This window comes from Sinocyclocheilus anshuiensis, unplaced genomic scaffold (genome assembly GCF_001515605.1).
Source record: "Sinocyclocheilus anshuiensis isolate Anshui unplaced genomic scaffold, SAMN03320099.WGS_v1.1 scaffold2171, whole genome shotgun sequence".
NCBI classification, from domain to species: domain Eukaryota; kingdom Metazoa; phylum Chordata; class Actinopteri; order Cypriniformes; family Cyprinidae; genus Sinocyclocheilus; species Sinocyclocheilus anshuiensis.
Window position 1 is genome coordinate 358,858 of NW_015537929.1, and position 20,862 is coordinate 379,719.

Here is a 20,862-nt window from a genome sequence, read left to right on the forward strand (position 1 = left end):
ATCCGATGATTTATGAATCTGTCATATTCATCAGGATCAGTCAAAAGATTCCACAAACCTACCCATCATTCGTTATTACTATTTTATATTATTTCATGGTGGAAAATGGCATTGGTTTTGGCTGTTGTAAACGGAAATGGATGTATGAATGTTTACATTATTTATTTTTGAATAATGTGTGGATTTAGATATTTTTGTTATGTGTATTGAATGATTTCATGCCACTATAAACACTACCAGTAAAATATTTTGGAATAATGAAGATTTTTAAAATAATGCTCACCAAGCCTGCATTTACTTGATAAACAGTAAACAATAATATTGTGATATATTACAATTAAAATAACGGTTTTCCTTTTTTAAATATATTTATTCATATGTGTAATATTTGTGTGATTTCAAAGTAGATTTTTCAGCAGCCATTAATCTGGTCTTTAGTGTCACATGATCCTTTGAAAATTATTTTAATATGCTGATTTGGTGGTCCATAATTATATATTATTTTTTTCAAAATAAATATAAGAAGTGTTTTTTGTTTTGTTTTTGTAACTGCAGTGGGAAATTCTACTCCCGCCTCACACACCCACACTAGAGATAAGTTTCCACTGGAACTCATTAATATAGAATGAACCTCTTCAAAGCACCTGATGATCAGTACTGTATTACACAACAGATAAAACCCTAAGAGAAATGAATGAAGGAAATCTTGAATCTTGAGTAAGGAAACATTTATTGGTTCAAAATGCATGTTGTGCCATCCAAGAGCTAAATGAAACAGTTCAGTTAGGACTTCTGCACGGCATCAGATGCTCCCCACAGACAAGCATGTTTACAGGAGCACCTTCATGAAGTAAAAGTCCAAACACAGCAACATCATGCACATGAGAGCACAACCTGTCATGAAAACCTATTGGAGATCCATATAGGGGAAGGTTTGCAATGCAGAAGCTGGATTATTACTTTATTTTGACACCCAAACCATTTTAGGTGGCTACGCTGAGAAGTTTCTTGATGTCTCCTTCAATGTTGCTGGTCAGGTATCTCCTGCTGTAGCGTTTGAATGGCACGCCATCAGATCCAATGAGAAACTTCTCAAAATTCCAAGCGACATCATTTCTGCACACAGGACTCCACACAATAAATTTGGGGTCGTTCATGAAGGGCATTGGCTCATCGCTCGGGAATGGAAGTTTCTCCTTGAGGAAGACAAAGAGAGGGTGAGTGGCTTTCCCGTTCACGTCAACCTTCTCCAAGAGCTGGAATTTAGGTTCAAAGCCATTGCCAGGACGGACATACTTCAAGGACGGAAGGATCTCTTCATTTGTACAGTTTTCCTACAAAAGCAAAGAAAAATAAATAAATAAGCAACATAATCATAAAGACATTTGAACAGGCATTCCAGTAATAATTTGCAATAACATTGATTATTATGTCTTTACTGAACAATAATTAGACAGTGAAGTATGAGAGGCTCTCCTAAATTAAGAATACAGTAGAAGGGTTGAGTATAGTCATGGCTGATGGCTCATTATTATATATTTTTTATACATTATTATATATTATATATAAGTAAAAATTATACAAATAAACATATTAGAGAATCTCTTTAAAATAAAATGACTAAACTAATACTAAACCATACTAAAATACTAAATCAAAGGAAAATAATTTTGAAAGAGTGCTGCTTAATATGCACATTTTTTATATGTGGTTACTTAATTTAAATTGATTTGACTTTGGTAAATTTTATAAACACAAAAGCAAATTTTATATAACTAATTTTATATAATTTTATGAGTGTTGCTTTGGTTGTCGAGTCTCTTATATATACTGTATTACCAACATATTAATAAGAAATCCTTTACTTAGTTATTTAGTAAATTTGGTACATTTCATATACATAAAAGCAAAATTGAAACAACTGAGTTTTGCTTTGGTTACTGACTTTTACATATACTATTTAAACAATATTTTAATAAGAAATCTAAATCTATAATTTAATTAAATATAGCTAATCTTGTTTAATTATTTATAAAAAAAAATTAAAGTATTATTATTATTATATCTTAAACTGTAACCACATCTGTGTACTATGGCTGTTTGTTTATTGTTCTTTAATAAATAAAAAAAGGCTACAGTATCAACATCTAAAACCAGGACTGATCTGTTTTATAATTCTTCATAATATAATATAATAATATGTATTATATCAGTAATTAATATCCAAATATAACTATGTAATTATGTAAACTACAATTTCTTGATATTTCAATTTTAATGTAAAGTAGCTAATCATTAATCTGTTGATTATTGACTTAAAAATAAGTGTTACTTACGTTTTTAAATTTAGGCTGCCCTTATTTTATACAGATGAACTATCATACATAAAAACAGCAGGTCATGACAGAACGAGTGCGCCAAAAGCACAGGCACCTGTTCGGCAGTGAAGGGCTATTGAATCAAACATAGAGTTTACTGTAGTCATCTTACCTGATAGCCGAACTGATTGCAGGGAACTCCCAGAATCACAAGCCCTTTATCGGAGAAGCGTTCGTGGAGCTCGTTCATCTGGATGTAATCCCTGGTGGTCGTGCCTCAAAGAGAAGCGACATTCTCGATCAAGACCACCTTGCCCTGGAAAGAAGACAACTTTAACTCCTCACCAGTAAGGGTTTTGGCTGTGATGTCGTAAAACGATTTTATTCCAGCCATGTTTACTCCCACACCGTTGTCTCGCAGGTAACTAATACATATTTTACTTGCATAAAACTGATAAATGTGGGCGGTGTGCTATGCAGCGACCAATCATGGCAAGACATTCCCCGCCTACTTTTAATACACGCCCATAAAAGATCAGAGAGTGTCAACAAAGTGTTACGTTTACTGCTTAATGGTTGAGAATGTTTATCTTCTTATCTGTGGGTCTGTTAACGTGCTTTTTGATGTATTTCGCATGTTTACACTCAAGACTGATATAGTTAATAATAGACAAAAACATACAAAAGTCCCAAAACTATTCGTACATCGATACAGAATTGAGAATTTTACCACGGTCCCTAGATTTTACGAAACACTGGCGCGGGAAGCTTTGCAACAGACTCGTCTTTTAGCCTGTTTACGAAAACATACATTTTATGCTCAAATCTAAATGTAATCAGCATTTATTAATATAACATCTAAATTACAAACGTTTAAGATCAGAATCGCGGGGAGTAACGTTAAGGTAAACACTTCTGACCACACCTTGTCTCAAATACGGTAATTTCGTCGAGTTAGTCGAATGTGTAATTTAGCTCTTGCGTCATGGAATGATTGTTTACCATCTTCAGAGATGGATTCTGGGATTGTTTGAACCAGAATTGTCATTATTGAACTGTCAGTTGTGTGTGATTTCATCTAACTCTTGTGAAATAGCTGATTTGTTGTAACCCCAACAGGCAACATCTGTTATCAATTCAATCTCACCGGTTCTTCTGATCTGAGTTGAAGATGATGCGTAAAAAGAAGCGCTCATCCATCACTGTCGATGACGATTCCACACGTGACGTTCCGAGTAAGCTCCTGATGACGTCACTTCTAACATAACTCGGGAATGTCTCAAATCTTTGTACGTTTGGTGTAGTTAAAAAAATATATTATTATTGGACTATTGATGCGTCTTCATTCATACAGAGTCAAAAAAGACCAAGAGCAGTGGACGGCCCACAAAGTCTTCAGCACAGGACTCGTACCCGGACTCAGTTTTTGTTCAGTTTCTGAAGGAAGCTGGTGTCACTTTGAGAGCTGGCAGTACAGCTAATGAAGTTGGTAAGATAAAGAATGAGAAAGTGTGTATTGAATACAATAAAGGTGAAATCACAATGCATGCATGCACGTTCATATCAACACATTATTTTACATTATTTTTACATTTTTATTTTATTATTATGATTATAATAATACACATTATTATTATTATTTTTACAGCTGTTGACCAAGTAATATTTCAAAAGCGGCTCCAGCAGCGTCTACGAAAAAATCCCAGATTCCCCAATGTGAGATACAGCTTATCATCATATCACTTTTTTTTTCTTTTCACAAAAGAAGCTTACTCTAAATATGTTTACATTGTCAAATGGCTGTTTTATAGATAATTCAGGAATTTATATCTGCACTGGAAATATACATTGAAGACCCAGAGAGATTCAGAAACTGCCTGCTACCTTGTGTGCCATCATCCTCTTCACAGCAGGATACCAAGTAATGCACTGATTCTTGTTTTCCCATCTGAAACATTACAAGAATTCATTACATTGTTTTATGCAATTGTTTTATTACTCTTATATACTCTTATTTGTCTTTTTTGTTTATTTTTCCTTTAATGTCAGTTCTGGCTCCTATCAGGAAAGTCTCGTACGCTTGTTGCTTGGAATAGAGATGCTACAGGTAAACATATCAGCTCAATTTAAATCTGAAAATACAAAGCAATAGAAAATTAAGATATATATTATTTTCCTTTTCCAACATTTAGACTGGTCTGAATCCATTGTTTTTTCATTCATTATTATTTAATTTTATATTATCTTATTATATAATAATATATATGTGTGTGTATATATATATATATATATATATATATATATATATATATATATATATATATATATATATATATATATATATATATATATATATATATATATATATATATATATATATATATATATATATATATATATATATATATATATATATATATATATATATATATATATATATATATATATATATATATATATATATATATATATATATATATATATATATATATATATATATATATATATATATATATATATATATATATATATATATATATATATATATATATATATATATATATATATATATATATATATATATATATATATATATATATATATATATATATATATATATATATATATATATATATATATATATATATATATATATATATATATATATATATATAAATTATTTTTCTTCTTTTTTCTGCATTTAGACCCTGATCATAAACATTTTGTTCGAAAAGCTTCCAGAATTCATGTTTGAGGGGTAAATGTCTTTTTGATGATTCTTTTAATACACATCACTTTAATTACAGACACAGTCCTGTAACATTCGCTCATCACTGACGCTGACAGTAATGTGCTCTGTTACAGTGTAAGAGAGGATGGCCTCAACGTTCCCCATCTCATAATAAACCAGTTGAAGTGGCTGGACCGAATTGTAGATGGCAAGGTACTCAGTCCACTGATAATGTTGATGTGAGAAACCTACATGATGAAAATGTTCCAGTGAACATCATAATTGCCAACAGTTCTTTGTAGCGGACATAAATGTTTGTCATAGCCAAATTGTGGCATTGCCGTGACCAGTGTCTGACTGGTGTCTGACTAATTGCTGTGTACGTGTAGGATTTGAGCAGTAAGCTGATGCAGATGGTGTCTGTGGCTCCGGTGGAGATCCAGCGAGACATTATTACCAGCCTGCCTGAAATCCTGGAGGATTCCCAGCATGGAGACACGGCCAAAGAGCTGAAGTACGTCAACAGTAGCTGCGCCTGCTGTTTTTTGTGCCATTTCCCAATGCATGAAATTAAAGTTGTGTTGTTTTGACCTATGTTTGGTTTAGTAATTATGGCTGGCTGTGATGGTAATGTTGACTATGATTATAATGTAGATACTTATTATCATTGTGTATGTTGTGTTTAAGTGAGTCTGTGTTTGTGTCTGCTCTCTTGTGCAGTGGTTTACTTCAGCAGAACACTCAGCTCGCTGTGCCTATATTGGATGCTTTATCCAGTTTGAATCTGAGCTCTGCGTTACTGTCCAAGGTACTTCTAAACATGCAAATATGTTTCCTAAAAATATACTCCAAATATGTTTCCTAAAAATATACTCCAGTCTAGGGCTGCACGATTAATCGCATGCGATATTTAACGCGCACCTTATCAGTAAAGCCGGTTCTCTTATAATCCTCCAAAAACCATTCTAATATGCTGATTTGGTGTTTAAGAAACATTTATTATTATTATCAATGTTGAAAACAATTTCCGCTTAATATTTTTGTGCAAACTCTGATAATTTTTTGAAGATTATTTGATGAATAAACAGTTTAAAAGAACAGCATTTATTTGAAATATTTTTTTAAAATGTTTATGTAAAAATCACTTTTTATAATTTTAAAGCATATTTATAAAAATATTAATTTATTTTGCCATTTAAATTGTAGTGTATACTATTAAAAATCCTCTGTGTCTTTCTCTCTGTCAGGTTCGTGAGGCAGTAATGGGAACTCTCTCTGCTGTGCAGTTAGAGGATCTTCCTGTTGTAGTGAAGTTCGTCTTACACTCCATCTCTGCATCTGGTCCTAATGAGGTCAGGCCTCTAAACTGACCTTTGTTTATGACAGTTTTTTTTATTTCTGGTCATGAAAATTTTCTTTCTCTGGTAGACAATTTTAATCAGTTTCCTATTGCTGTAGAGCTGTAGTTATGCTCATGTCCATTCATGCTCCTCAGGTGGTGTGTGACCTGCGTAAAAAGCTTGAGTTGGAGCAGTGTGTCTTGCCAGCTGTGCTGCAGGCCTCCCAGAGTCGTATGATAAGCAAAGCCGTGTCAGGGTGAGACTTTTTCCTGCTTTCTCTTGAGTGAAATTCTATCTTCATCTATTTACTCTCTATCCATCCAACCCAAACCCATATGACTTGCTTTATTCCTGGGAAGACAAATAAGAAGTTGGGAATATGTCCAGTTCTGCTGGCCATGTTCTGTCTTGTTCTTGATTTTAATGTCACTGCTCGGGTCCTCCAGTGTCCCATCATGCAACAATGGTCAGGATAGTGTGGCTTTGGTTCTGGATGTCATAAAGTCAGCTATCCGCTTTCAGAAGACCATCTCAGAGGCTTGGCTAAAAGTGAGTTGAGAGTTCATATAATCTTGATAGCTGTTTCGTTTGCCTTTCTGCCTTCAAGCACTAGGTACTATATTTCCATGAACTGAAGTTATTTAATTACTATTCAAATGTTTGATTTTCAGGCCATAGAGAATGTTGATGAGTCAGACGACCATAAGGTTTGATTAATTTCTATCAAAATGTTTTTATGCGATTCCCATTAGATTGACACATTACGTATCTGAAAATCCAAATGCAAGAATTAACATAACTTCTTGTCTCAGGTGGTTGATCTGTTGGTGCTGTTCATCCTTTACTCCACTAATGCAAACCACAGCCGGCGTGGGGCGGAGAGAGTGCTCAAGGTCAAAGTTCGCAAGGGTCTGATTCAGGAAAGTCTCTTGCAGAAGACCTTTAAGGGTCATGCTCAGGTATGCTTTCATTCACATGCTTGTGACTTAAGGAACAGCCCTAATTATGCTACCTGAAGTATTGGCTTCCCTTGTACATATCAGGTATGGTGTAAATGTTTCATACAGGTGATGCGGGGTTATTTCCCATCAATTCTGGCTCTAGCTCAGGGACTCCTGCGGTCTTCAGACTGCTGTGTGGTGCCTTTTGGAGGTCACATGTACAAACAGGCCTTCACTAGCTTTGACTCCTACTGTCAGCAGGTAAGAAATACCTCTTAATACCAGCTCACAACAAACACACTGCAGATTTATGGACACTAACATTCATTAAAGGACGTGCATTGATGTCCAGTACGTGTGTGTTTGTTGTGTAGGAGGTGGTGGGCTCTCTGGTCACACACGCATGCAGTGGTGTGAGCGGCGAGGTGGATGTGGCTCTTGAGCTGCTCTGTGAGCTGGTATCTCAGGGACCTGCAGAGATGAGCCAGTTCACTGTTTTTGTGAAGGTACGAACGCCTGCTTTGATGTCAATTTGGAAGGAAATTTTTTTTTTTGAGTCCATTCTTTTCATTAAGTCAGTCTGAATCAAAATCGTTTTTCTTTTGTTTGTTATTATTATTTTTTATTCAAACAATTTTAGTGGAATTGTTTGTCTTTTCAAGTACGTAATAGTATTTAACCTGTTTGCTGGTGTGAATTGTGGGTATTGTGACAGGGTATTCTGGACTACATGGACAACCTGACCTCACAGCAGATCCGACGACTCTTCCACCTGCTCAGCCACCTAGCATTTGGACAGGAGCAGCACAGAGGACACATCCAGGTGAGAAACGCACTGCATCTTAAAGGTATAGTTTTAGTTTTTTTGCAATTAAAGGGCTAGCTGATCCAAAAATGAAAATTGTGTCAAATCTCTATATGTCCTAAACCAGGATGACATGCATATCGTCATCCGTAAGCAGCTGTCTAGCACGGCGCCCAAGTACAAGCGTATTGGTATTATTGGCGCAGTCATGATGGTGGGCAGTATGGGGGCCTGCAGGTACACTGTTTGCTGGTGCATTGCAATGTTTTTCGCTTATACACCCTCAGTAGGCATGTGATCTTTGATCTTCACTCTTCTTCTTGTGTTGTTTATGTAGAAATAAACCTGAAGGCTCCCAGGGTGGCACGCTGCCCAAAGAGACACACAGACAGGTGAGTGAGATGATCTGATGGTTTGAGTGTGTAATACTGTTCAAAAGTTTGTGGTTTTCAAGTTTTTTTAAATAAGTCTCTTATGCTCCCTAAAGTGCATTTATTTGATCAAAAATACAGTAATATTGTGGAAATACAGTATATTTCAATTTAAAAATAACTGTTCTCATCATTCTAATATGCTGGTTTGGTGTAGACAACAGTTTTTATGGCAACCATAATACTTTTTTCAGGATGTTTGATGAATAGAAAGTTCAAAAGAATGCCATTTGATTTAAAATAGAAATCTTTTGTAGCATTATAAATGTGTTGCCTACTTTCACTCCTTATTTGTCACTGGCCCATGTATCACATAAGGTATTGAGTGTTGTGGTGTGTGTGTAGGTGATGGCTCTGTTGGAGCTGGTATGCTCGTGCAGTGAGAGTTCCCCTGAAGCTGCCGCTCTCTATTACGATGAGCTGGCCAACCTGCTGCAGACCTGCAAACTGGACCCTCTAGTGCAGGTGTGTGTGGGTTATTGACTATAAACAGCCCCTTAAAACAGCCTTCATGTCCTCATCTTTGATGTATATAAAAACAATTGTTTTAAGATTCTGTCTCCAAATGGGTTTGAAATGACATGAAGGTGAATAAATGCCGACAGAATTGTATTTTAATTGGTGACCTCAAACCTGTCTCTTTAATCGAGTTATAGACAAGTAGTAAAATTCAGATGGATCTCTACATGACTGAAAGGTCCTTATATTAGTATTGTAAACTCTCTGTGATGGCTGTCATCCTCAGGCATGGATCGGGAAGAGTGTGTTAGAGGATTTTCAGGAAGACTTTGTTGTAGACCTTGGGCCAGATATATCAGGGTGAGTGACACATTCAGGGCAAATAAAGATTAGTATAATCAATATGACCTGCTTTTTTGTTGTTGTATTATCAAATCAAAGCAACTGGCTGTTTCATTTAGTCATTTAAATTCCAGAGGTTTTATGTCTCGACTTTCTCATGACCCTTTATGTGTGTGTGTGTCTCTAGTCCATTTGTGTTTCCTGCCTCTGTGATGTATAATTTGGACGAGGATGAGAGTCAAGGGGGAATCGCCATCAATCTACTGCCACTTATGACTCAAGACCAGCAGCCCAAAACAGACACAACCCAACCAGCTGGAGTCAAGAAAGAGAGGTCATTGCTGAATACTGAACTCAGTTGAACCCTTCTGCTACTGTAGGCTGTAAAACAAGATGTTTTTATATACCATAAAAGATGCACCTTGATATAGAGCAAGGTTTATATACATATAAAACAGAAACAGTAAAAATGATACACTTACTAACATTTTATGATTACCTGCATATCATGTGTGTATATTAACCAAAATACAACTTGTGAACAAGTTGTCTTTAAATTATTAAAATATTTGATAAATTACTGATATAATAAAAGTCTCAGGGGGGTACTTCAAGTAAATTGTTTAGCAGCGATGCTACTTTTTTCATACATATAGCTTCATCATATGTGATGTATGCAAAATTGCTGAAATTGAAAATTATTTTACACAATATTTGCTGAAAATTCACCTCAAAATATTTAACAGTCATGCACTTCAGAATTCGGTCTTTATTTGCCCAAGCAGGCACTGTTGTTTGTTGATGCCAGTAATCTATACAGTATATCAACCTGTAATTTGCATTTTTATTTATTTTATCAGCGACACTGTTGAATTAATTAATAATCTCTGCAATGTTACAATCTGAATGACTCTCACAGGCGTGTGTCTCCACTTTGTCTGTCCCCGTTTTTCCGCCTGCTGAGGTTGTGTGAAGAGGTGCAGCACCAAGGCGATCTGGAGGAGATTGATGCTCTGCTAGGTCAGATACTGTACACCTGCAGTTTTTTTCTATTCTAGATTGTGTTTTGTCTTGATCACGGTGTAAAAGAAAATGTTTTATTAGATGCCTCTATTTTTTCATGTTTTCATATTATGATTATGTATAAGCTGGAAGATTATTTATAACATCACAAGAGGCATCAGATGCATCTAAGGTTAAAAAGCATGTTTGGAGAGTTTTGTGCTGTTATAGGCTGTCCTTTGATTCTGACTGATATGGAGGTGATGGAGAAGGTGGAGAGTCTGTCTAAGGCTGCGAGAGAGTTCCTCTGTTCTCTGCTCTTTTACACCATCAACTGGTTCAGAGAGGTTAGTACACCTCTTCAGTACAGCATAGTGCTAAATTCAGAGTGACTTGACAATCATCACTGATCAATTCAAGTTCTGATATGACTATTTTGCCTTTTTGAAGTGCTCACTTCAGTTGTAAATTAATAGTTAATCCAAAAATGAAAATTCTGTGTTCATTTTATTATTTGGAACTATGGTTTGGAATTATGTGATTTTTTGTGTTGTGTTATATAATAATTTATGTATTCTAATATGTATAGTATGCATGTTCTTTTATGAATGTAGGTGGTGAATGCATTTTGCAAGCTGAACGATCCTGAGATGAAAATGAAGGTTGTAACTCGTATTCAGAATATCACTTACCTTCAGAGTTTACTGCAAACATGCTTGGCAGGTACCAGAGTGACAGAGTGACTTGTATTTACTTGTAATTTGTAAATGTACTTGTTATGTTTATTAATTTTTATTTATTTATATTAATGTATTTACATTTTTTTTAATTAAATTTGAAAATGATTTAAATGGTCTATTTACTATATTTATTTTTCTCTGTAAAAGTTAACATTGTTGTATTGTGTTAGCTACACCAGGCTACACTCCTCCTCAGGCTAACTTTGATGGAGAGAGTGCTGAAGGGATGATACCCTCTTCTTCAATTGCTCTGCCAAAGAAAGGAAAGAAAGGTAAGGATGCTGGAGAAATCAGCATACTGATTTGTGCTATATATAGGGTCAGTGCTTCACTGTTTGTGTGTGTGTGTGTGTATAGAGTCATCTGGGAGGAAGAGGAAGGCTTCAGCGAGTAAGAACTCCTCAGGAGACAAATCACAGCTGGAGGGAGCTGCAGATGCAGAGGATTCCCAACAGGTAAAGACCAGACATACTCGATGTCCACTGGTTTACTGGCATCTGTATGAACATCTGGTAAAGTAGACTGTAAAACCAATGTTTGAGATGAAGAATAAATGGACAATATGTTACTCTTGTATATTTTACTTCAAGACATTGAGATTTTACTATGGTGTCAGCTGAATTTTAATTTTAAAGCTCTTAGTACTTTTTACATCCCAAAACTGACCATTTTTGTTGTGGCAGGACCATCCAGAGAAAGAGTGCGAGAAGGTGAAAGAAAAGGATGCCAAATCAGCGGTCAGTCTGTCTTCGTACTGGCCATTCTTCAGAGAGCTGGATGTTGAAGCTCTGAGCGTGCTTCAGTGTGGCCTTCTGTCGCGGACACTTTTGGACACTGAACTGCATAGTAAGGTAAAACGAGTCTGTTTGCTGGTCGATTCTCAGTACGAGTACATACTTTCATTTTATGAAAAATAATAGAGAGCTGTTTTGTGTGTAGTTGAAGGAGGAAGTGCAGTTGGGCCCTGCAGAATTGCTTTTCCTGCTGGAGGACATGTGGCGTAAACTGGACTTCAGTTTGGCTTCTGCACCAGCCAAAAAGGCTCCATTTCTCAAAGTATGAAAACACACACATATCTAAACCTGTTTTACCCAATCAAACATGTTCTTGCACAATGTTGTTCTAATCAACCAATCAGGTATTATTTGTATTATTTTATAATTAAGAAATAAAACACAAAAAAACAAAATAATTAATATTGCATAACATTGTTAAATGTAATCTTTAGCAGATCTCAAAATATTTATTTTAATCCTTTACATTAAAATGATGCCAACATTCACCAAAGTTTGGCATTATAATTATAATGTAATAGTTTATTTCAATAAAAATGTTGTGTAATATTTATTTTTAATCTTTTATTTTTCATACTGTAGATTATAATGATGCAAAAATGATGTGGCTTAATTATAATGTAATTAAATAATTAAATTTAATAACAGCTTTAAATGGAGTCTTTAGAAAATTAAAAAAAAGACTATATTTGTATATTGTACTGTAAATTCACTTAATTCTGGCATAATTATAATAGTTTAATTTAATAATGGAGTAAATGTATTTTTATTTTTTGAAGTCTTAAATTAAGTGAATTTTGATGGCTTTATAATAAAAAAAAAAAGACTAATGTAAGATTTGATAAAGAATACATTTAACAGCGCTATTAAATTAACTTAATGTTTTTAAAGATTAACTTGAATGAATGTTTGGTGACAGCAAACGTAATCTAAATGTAAAATGAGCATGAACAATTAAATATCCAATGACCCAAACCAATAAATTACAAAACATCTCCAATACCGGCTGATAACCTATATGGTACTGAAATATTTCTTGTGGTGTTTCTCTAGAGTAAGATGGACAGAGCAGTTGGTTTTGCTCACTTGCAACAGAAAAATGCCAAAGAAATCGCCACCTGTTGCATGGAGCTGCTGCCCACACTCTGCACACACCTGGAGAACTGCCACAATCACTTTCAGGTACACATGTGTTTTGTGTGTGTGTGTGTATAGAGTCATCTGGGAGGAAGAGGAAGGCTTCAGCGAGTAAGAACTCCTCAGGAGACAAATCACAGCTGGAGGGAGCTGCAGATGCAGAGGATTCCCAACAGGTAAAGACCAGACATACTCGATGTCCACTGGTTTACTGGCATCTGTATGAACATCTGGTAAAGTAGACTGTAAAACCAATGTTTGAGATGAAGAATAAATGGACAATATGTTACTCTTGTATATTTTACTTCAAGACATTGAGATTTTACTATGGTGTCAGCTGAATTTTAATTTTAAAGCTCTTAGTACTTTTTACATCCCAAAACTGACCATTTTTGTTGTGGCAGGACCATCCAGAGAAAGAGTGCGAGAAGGTGAAAGAAAAGGATGCCAAATCAGCGGTCAGTCTGTCTTCGTACTGGCCATTCTTCAGAGAGCTGGATGTTGAAGCTCTGAGCGTGCTTCAGTGTGGCCTTCTGTCGCGGACACTTTTGGACACTGAACTGCATAGTAAGGTAAAACGAGTCTGTTTGCTGGTCGATTCTCAGTACGAGTACATACTTTCATTTTATGAAAAATAATAGAGAGCTGTTTTGTGTGTAGTTAAGGGAGGAAGTGCAGTTGGGCCCTGCAGAATTGCTTTTCCTGCTGGAGGACATGTGGCGTAAACTGGACTTCAGTTTGGCTTCTGCACCAGCCAAAAAGGCTCCATTTCTCAAAGTATGAAAACACACACATATCTAAACCTGTTTTACCCAATCAAACATGTTCTTGCACAATGTTGTTCTAATCAACCAATCAGGTATTATTTGTATTATTTTATAATTAAGAAATAAAACACAAAAAAACAAAATAATTAATATTGCATAACATTGTTAAATGTAATCTTTAGCAGATCTCAAAATATTTATTTTAATCCTTTACATTAAAATGATGCCAACATTCACCAAAGTTTGGCATTATAATTATAATGTAATAGTTTATTTCAATAAAAATGTTGTGTAATATTTATTTTTAATCTTTTATTTTTCATACTGTAGATTATAATGATGCAAAAATGATGTGGCTTAATTATAATGTAATTAAATAATTAAATTTAATAACAGCTTTAAATGGAGTCTTTAGAAAATTAAAAAAAAGACTATATTTGTATATTGTACTGTAAATTCACTTAATTCTGGCATAATTATAATAGTTTAATTTAATAATGGAGTAAATGTATTTTTATTTTTTGAAGTCTTAAATTAAGTGAATTTTGATGGCTTTATAATAAAAAAAAAAAGACTAATGTAAGATTTGATAAAGAATACATTTAACAGCGCTATTAAATTAACTTAATGTTTTTAAAGATTAACTTGAATGAATGTTTGGTGACAGCAAACGTAATCTAAATGTAAAATGAGCATGAACAATTAAATATCCAATGACCCAAACCAATAAATTACAAAACATCTCCAATACCGGCTGATAACCTATATGGTACTGAAATATTTCTTGTGGTGTTTCTCTAGAGTAAGATGGACAGAGCAGTTGGTTTTGCTCACTTGCAACAGAAAAATGCCAAAGAAATCGCCACCTGTTGCATGGAGCTGCTGCCCACACTCTGCACACACCTGGAGAACTGCCACAATCACTTTCAGGTACACATGTGTTTTCATTTATAGCCTTGTAAACGTTCATTATTCATTCATTTTATTGCTCAGTTTGAACATTTGTCCTCACACAGACTCTGCTCTCTGAGCATCAGGGTGTTGTTGATGCTCCTGGTGTGGATGTGAAGGAACAGCAGCTCATGTGTTCAGCCTATCAGCTCCTACTTCAAGTGCTACACACCACGTTCAGCTGGTGAGCACGGACTAGTTCGTTGTTAGTTGACATTCCTAACAACCTCAAAACTTTCTGACCATCTTCAATCACCTGCTGTTCATATTCAGGGCTGGCTTTTCTGGTCCAGAGCATCGTGCTCTGCTGAAGAGCGCTCTGGGGGTCCTGGCTGGCCGACTGAAGGAGGACGAGACCGATCTGACCCTGGATCAGCTCAGCAGGTGGGAGTGTCGGTGCACAAACTTCCTACTTGCTATTAGTGGACAATTTTCAATGTAACCATCTGTATGTGGTGTTTTATATGCTCAGGCACGCTTTTGAGTACCTGCAGAACTTCCGAAGCACAGTGCCCAGCCTGAACACTGCCCTGTGTCTGACCCAGCTGCTCATTGTGCTGTCCCAGTATGGAGGATCAAACCACAGGACCTACAGAGAACAGATCAGTGCGTTTCTAGTACTGTATGCTCAGGGTTTGAAATTAACACCCGCCAACACGCCAAATGCGGGTAAAAATCAGCTGTGGCGGGTAACACTGTCAAATTACTAGCCAATTTGGCGGGTTACTTTTCGTAAATTATGTTCACTCATTTATACCACACAGAATATGAAGAATATCAAAAACTTTAGGAGTCAGCTGTCCACGGTAGTCCTTAAGATATCAGCACAATAACACACTCAGCAAAATATCGTCTAATTATCTTTATCGATAAAATCACAGAAAATATTGAGATATTATTTTTTGTCAATATCGCACACCCCTAGTACTGACAAAATGATTTGCAACGGTCGCTTTGTCACGCCCAGTGTAGACGGCCTCAAACTGTTGGTGTATTTCTGTCTTTTTTGTTTTTGGCTAGTAGAAGTTATGAATGGCCGGTAACTTAAAAATTTAGTAGCCAAATTGGCTGGTGAGTGAAAAAGTTAATTTCAATCCCTGTGTATGCTGTATAATAATGGATGCTCTCTGTAATACATTCATTTTGAATGCTATCATTTTCCCCCAGCATCCCTGACGAGGCATTTCCTCTGCCAGGAGTGGGTTACAGCAAGTGGAGAGAAAGAGCGTGGAAACAAATACAATGATGCTCTTCAAACTCTCCTCAGGTATGTTGTGAGTTACACCCAATAATGCTTAAGTTCCCATTCAGTTCCAGGAGTCACTGAGGCAGTGTTGTTATTCTTAACTAGGACTACTAAAAATCACTTTCAGAAATTAAAATAAGCTCAAATAAGAGTAAATCAAAGCTTAAAGCTTAATTGAAGTTGTGTAGAAATATATATTTAAAAAAAACGAATAAAAATGACAAAAGCCCATAACAAAATTGCTAAGACTTAAACAGAAATGAAAATGAAAACCAAAAATATGGGGACTGAGTTTTGATTCCATAATAGTATATAAATAATACTGATATAACACTGAATTGAGGCAACAAGTGTGTTAAGACCCATGGAAATGAGATTCTGATAGGCAGAGGAGAAAGAAGTAAGTCAATAAAATGATTTATTTGCTTCATGAGTCTCGTTACACCCATTAATCCTCACTTCGTGTTAGACACATTTTGCAATATTACTATTTTTACTCTATTTTTGATCAAATAAATGTAGCGTTGGTGAGCATAAGAGACTTCTTTCATAAACAAATCTTACCCACCCTGAACTTTTGAACAGGATGGGCCTATGCAAAATATGCCCTAATTAACATACCCAAAAGAACATGTTACACGAAAGAAGAAAAAAACTTGAACTAAAATTCCATGGTTTAATATTTAATATTATTGTTTATATCTGAGGATGTTTGCATCAATTTGGTTTTCTGCTGTAGTATTTATCTGGAGCACACTGATGATGTTCTGAAGGCGGTGGAGGAAATAGCAGGTGAAGGGGTTCCAGAGCTGATGAATGCTGCTAAAAATGCCAACTCACGCAGCTGGCCGACACTCAACAGGTTTAAGTTGATAAAACTTAAATAAATCCAATTTATAATGATATGTACATGAAGTATTATTACTAAAATATTTGATAACTATTCCAGAGAGTCATGCAATAAATGCAGATACCTGTGCTTTGCTTGGTGCTGCAGGCAGACATTCCTAGTGTACTACAAGAGCATGATGGCAGAGCTGGAGAGAGCTGTGCGCAAGATTCCTCCCAGCAAACAGATGGATAGTCAAGAGGTGTGTGTTTGTTTGTTGTGTGGGTGTAGATCTTATTTTAATTATTATTTGGTTACCAACAGGAAGTGTAGAGAAGTGTGTGTCTCAAGTTTATGCCCTAAATCTATTCAGGTGCAGAGCGAGAAGCTCTTAACATGGAATCTGGCTGTGCGTGACTTCCACATCCTCATAAACCTGGTCAAGGTACAGAGGCCTTCACATCTTGCCTGTTCTCCCAGTGTGCACATCACATTTATGGCTCTGTAAACAGCATGTTCTTCTGTTTTCTGTGGCACAGATGTTTGACAGCAGACCTGTACTCACTGTGTGCTTAAAGGTAAGAAGAATTTGCACATATGAAGGTATGTTTATGAAGATAATGTCATTCAACACTTTTCACTTTGTTTTTGATCATCTCGTTCAGTATGGTCGCCTTTTTCTGGAGTCCTTCCTCAAACTTGGAATGCCTCTGCTTGACTACAGCTTTAAAAAACACAAGGTATTTCCATCTCATTCATTCAAACTTATGTGTAACATTGCATCTTAAGCAAAATTGATCAGTTTAAGTAAGTGAGATTTTAATCATTGCACGGGATCTTCTCAGGAGGATGTCCAGAGTTTACTGAAGACCTTCCAGCTCAGTACTAGACAACTCCACTACATGTGTGGCCACTCAAAGGTGAATTACAGCATCTGCAGCTCATGGTGGTCCGTGGAGCAAGAGTGGGATTAAAGATTAAAACGAGAAAAACGCTCGTTTTAAATGCATTTGTGAAAAATAATCTTGTATCTGTAATTATTATTATTATCACTGTTTTATGGTTCACAGATTAGGCAAGATACAGGGCTGACCAATCACGTTCCAGCCTTGAAGAAAAGTCTGGAGCAGTTTGTGTATCGTGTGAAAGCCATGCTCACTCTTAACCATTGCCAGGAAGCCTTCTGGCTGGGCAACCTGAAGAACAGAGACTTAAAGGTTGAGATGTTAAACACAGATGAAGTTGTTCACAGCAAAAGCCACATCATGCTGCATCAAATCCACTCTAAGGATATTTTTCTACACTAGTTTAGTAGTTTTTACTTACCTTGGTGACATTGTCACTGTTATTTTTGCAGCATGTTTTTAAATTGTCAGAAGAAAATGTATTTTGACTAAATATTAAGATTTTTTTTACAAGACATTTTTTTACAGTATATATATATATATATGTATGTATGTATGTATGTATGTACAAAGTAACTTTTTATAACTAGGTTTATAAGTTGAGTAATATCTATAAATTATACAGCTATAAGTGTAGCATTTATAGATCATGCAGTGATGCGGAAGTTTTGTTTTTTTTGCAGGGTGAAGAGATTCTCTCACAAAGGTCACAGGCAGTTGATGAAGAGGAGGAAGAGTCTTCTCAGTTGCAGAGTGAAGAAGAGGTATAATGACTGACTGACTTTGCATTATCCTGCATAATTCACGGCCATGTAGTCTGATCAAATGTTAGCATCTAGCTAAATTGATTTCCTTAGTTTATCACTTACATTTTAGGGTCATGTTGAAAAGTTTGGGGTTGTAAGATTTTCTACTTTTTTGTTTTTAGAAAGAAATGTCTTATGCTCAGCAAGGCTGCATTTATCAAAAATATAGTAAAAACAATAATGTTGCCCAATGTTATTATAATTTAAAATAACATTTATAAATGTTATTTATTCCTGTGATGGCAAAGCTGAATTTTCAGCAGCCATTGCTCCAGTCTTCAGTGTCACGTGATTCTTCAGAAATCATTCTAATATACTGATTTGATGCTCAGGAAACATTTATTATTATTATGAGTGCGTAATATTTTTGTGGAAAAATATTAAGGACAGCATATATTTGAAATAGGAATCTTTTTATATGGCTTTACTGTCACTTTTGATCAATCAATTTAATACACCCTTGCTGAATAAAGTATTTATTTTCAGTTTAGTTTCAGTCTTGCAACCTTTCTGTTGCCCCATTGTTTTGGGGATGTTGGTAATATTAGCTGAAATAGCATGCATGGATGCACACTTGGAAAATCTTCCAGAAATATCTGAATACCATCTGAAATACCTTACTTTTGGCATTACAGCATACTATGATTTCCCATTACTATGCATGATACTGTGGCCTCACAGAGCACATTGTGTTAAATACACATCAGTTTAATTAAGTTTGATTAATAGTTGTATTATTTTTCATATTTAAACTCATTTCAAACATATTACATTAACATACAGTCATCACCTGCTCAGTTGCAATATTTTGTTATCGTGCGTTGTCACATAATTCATAAAAGCAAATATACAGCATGGTTATAATTGCATTTAATAGCATGTAATGAATTTTGATTTGCTTGTTTTGGGAGTTTAACTTCCTCATGAGATCTTTTATGAGAGATTTTGTAATGTCTTTCACTTTGTGATACTTAATTCAGTCTGTTCTGACACAGGAGAGTGACTCTGATGAGAGGAACAATGGACAAGAAGTGGAGGAATCAGATGCATCAGACTGAAATAAAGCAAAGATTGTTGTACATTAGCACATGATCAGTACACTTGTTGCTTTATTATTACATCAAATTATTTTCGGTTTTTGTTATCTCATTAAATGGAAGATTTTGATTAATGCTGTTGCGCAATGTTCAGTTATCAATGATCAAGTGGTTTTCTTGAACAGCTCTAATTGTATTTGCGTGTTTTAATATGCTAATTTGTTTATTTGTTTTCATATTCAATACAAATGTAAATGTTAATGATAAATTTGTCAATTACATACATTTTTACCTTAACTGTTTTTTATGTATGTTCTTGTTCAATATTCGACTGTATGACAGAAAATGCTGACAATTCCACATAATGACATTATAATAGACATTATTATTGAACCTTAATTGGAATATTTTTGGGAAAACTTTAAAAACATCCATTTGTTTCGGTTGATCGCTCCAAGAATCACTGAATCGGTTTGAGATTCGAACTGTTCAAAAGAACCGATTCTCCGAAATGAGTCGGACTTCTCATCACTTTGGTTGGCTCGTTTCAAGCCAACCTCTGAGTCACAGTCACATGGTGCATCCAGGAAGCAAAGCGTGCTGTGTATTATGTGCAGAGGAGGATAAACAAATGCTCAGCTGTGTCAATATCAGAAATAAAAGACGGGTGTAAACCCTGCAGTAAAGCACAGATACTGTAAATGTAACATCTGCAGAGCAACACGGATGCAAACAGGCCTGTTCGGAAAGCGGAAGGATTGATTTTGTGTGTGTCATCACAGTAACTGACAATTATTCATACATTCAGCGTTTTTGTGCTGGATTTTCTGACAGCCGGGCAAAAATGTCTGATTTTGTCATTTTACTGCTGATTCTGTTTTTGGTCATTTGTCTCATCTTAACTGTGGTGGGCTTCGTTTTTTACTCCGGGCTTTTCTCGGAAGTCGTGATTCGGACCGGATCTCCTCCGGTGAAAAACATCACGATTGCATATAAGTTTAGAAAAGGATCGTACAAGGCCAGCGGAGCCGCTTTCATGGAGAGCTGCAGTATCGGACCGAAGCTGTCTTCTGTCGGTGTGTTTTATGATGACCCCAGTCAGGTCGGTAGCTCACCTTTTTTCTGATTCACTGATTCTTAAAGCAACTTCATCTGCCGTTTGTTTTTAAAACCACAACATTTCCACTTTAAAATGAATCCGAGATTATTAATAGAACGTTCTTAACACAAATAATTTAAATAGATTTTATTTTCTATTTGTTGGATACCCCCCCCCCCCCA

General features: G+C 35.5%; 3 protein-coding genes across 6 annotated transcripts in view; 2 read left to right on the top strand and 1 right to left on the bottom strand.

Annotated features, from left to right (window-relative positions):
• Positions 1-720: 720 nt before the first annotated feature.
• LOC107657914 (glutathione peroxidase 1-like) lies at positions 721-3,533 on the bottom strand. Of its 4 annotated transcripts, none has more exons than XM_016446245.1 (3): positions 3,466-3,533; positions 2,491-2,634; positions 721-1,334 (listed from the first exon to the last, which is right to left on the bottom strand). In XM_016446245.1, the coding sequence occupies exons 2-3, from the start codon at positions 2,566-2,568 to the stop codon at positions 984-986; spliced, it is 429 nt and encodes a 142-aa protein (XP_016301731.1). In that variant the 5' UTR covers positions 2,569-2,634; positions 3,466-3,533; the 3' UTR covers positions 721-983. The 4 variants fall into 4 exon arrangements, with proteins under 4 accessions (XP_016301731.1, XP_016301723.1, XP_016301740.1 ...); XM_016446237.1 differs by lacking the exon at positions 3,466-3,533 and adding an exon at positions 3,321-3,397; XM_016446254.1 differs by lacking the exon at positions 3,466-3,533 and adding an exon at positions 3,244-3,265.
• Positions 2,992-19,721, top strand: fancd2 (FA complementation group D2). Its single transcript, XM_016446215.1, has 44 exons — positions 2,992-3,223; positions 3,438-3,553; positions 3,673-3,807; positions 3,967-4,034; positions 4,130-4,239; positions 4,368-4,425; positions 5,024-5,076; positions 5,184-5,262; positions 5,439-5,563; positions 5,770-5,857; positions 6,297-6,401; positions 6,545-6,645; positions 6,836-6,938; positions 7,061-7,096; positions 7,202-7,348; positions 7,457-7,591; positions 7,705-7,836; positions 8,046-8,153; positions 8,263-8,372; positions 8,473-8,527; positions 8,912-9,031; positions 9,312-9,385; positions 9,555-9,701; positions 10,287-10,387; positions 10,601-10,716; positions 10,984-11,092; positions 11,280-11,381; positions 11,467-11,564; positions 11,793-11,960; positions 13,701-13,817; positions 14,609-14,737; positions 14,824-14,942; positions 15,032-15,142; positions 15,231-15,364; positions 15,926-16,025; positions 16,744-16,866; positions 17,002-17,095; positions 17,207-17,278; positions 17,373-17,411; positions 17,499-17,573; positions 17,679-17,753; positions 17,904-18,050; positions 18,422-18,502; positions 19,540-19,721. The coding sequence occupies exons 2-44, from the start codon at positions 3,490-3,492 to the stop codon at positions 19,600-19,602; spliced, it is 4,326 nt and encodes a 1,441-aa protein (XP_016301701.1). The 5' UTR covers positions 2,992-3,223; positions 3,438-3,489; the 3' UTR covers positions 19,603-19,721.
• Positions 19,722-20,146: 425 nt separating this feature from the next.
• The window catches only part of LOC107657929 (testis-expressed sequence 264 protein-like), a 79,408-nt gene continuing 78,692 nt past the window's right edge, over positions 20,147-20,862 (top strand). Inside the window, exon 1 of the mRNA XM_016446267.1 lies at positions 20,147-20,683. Coding sequence (XP_016301753.1) covers positions 20,426-20,683 — 258 coding nt within the window. The 5' untranslated portion in view covers positions 20,147-20,425. The remainder of the gene's footprint in view (positions 20,684-20,862) is intronic.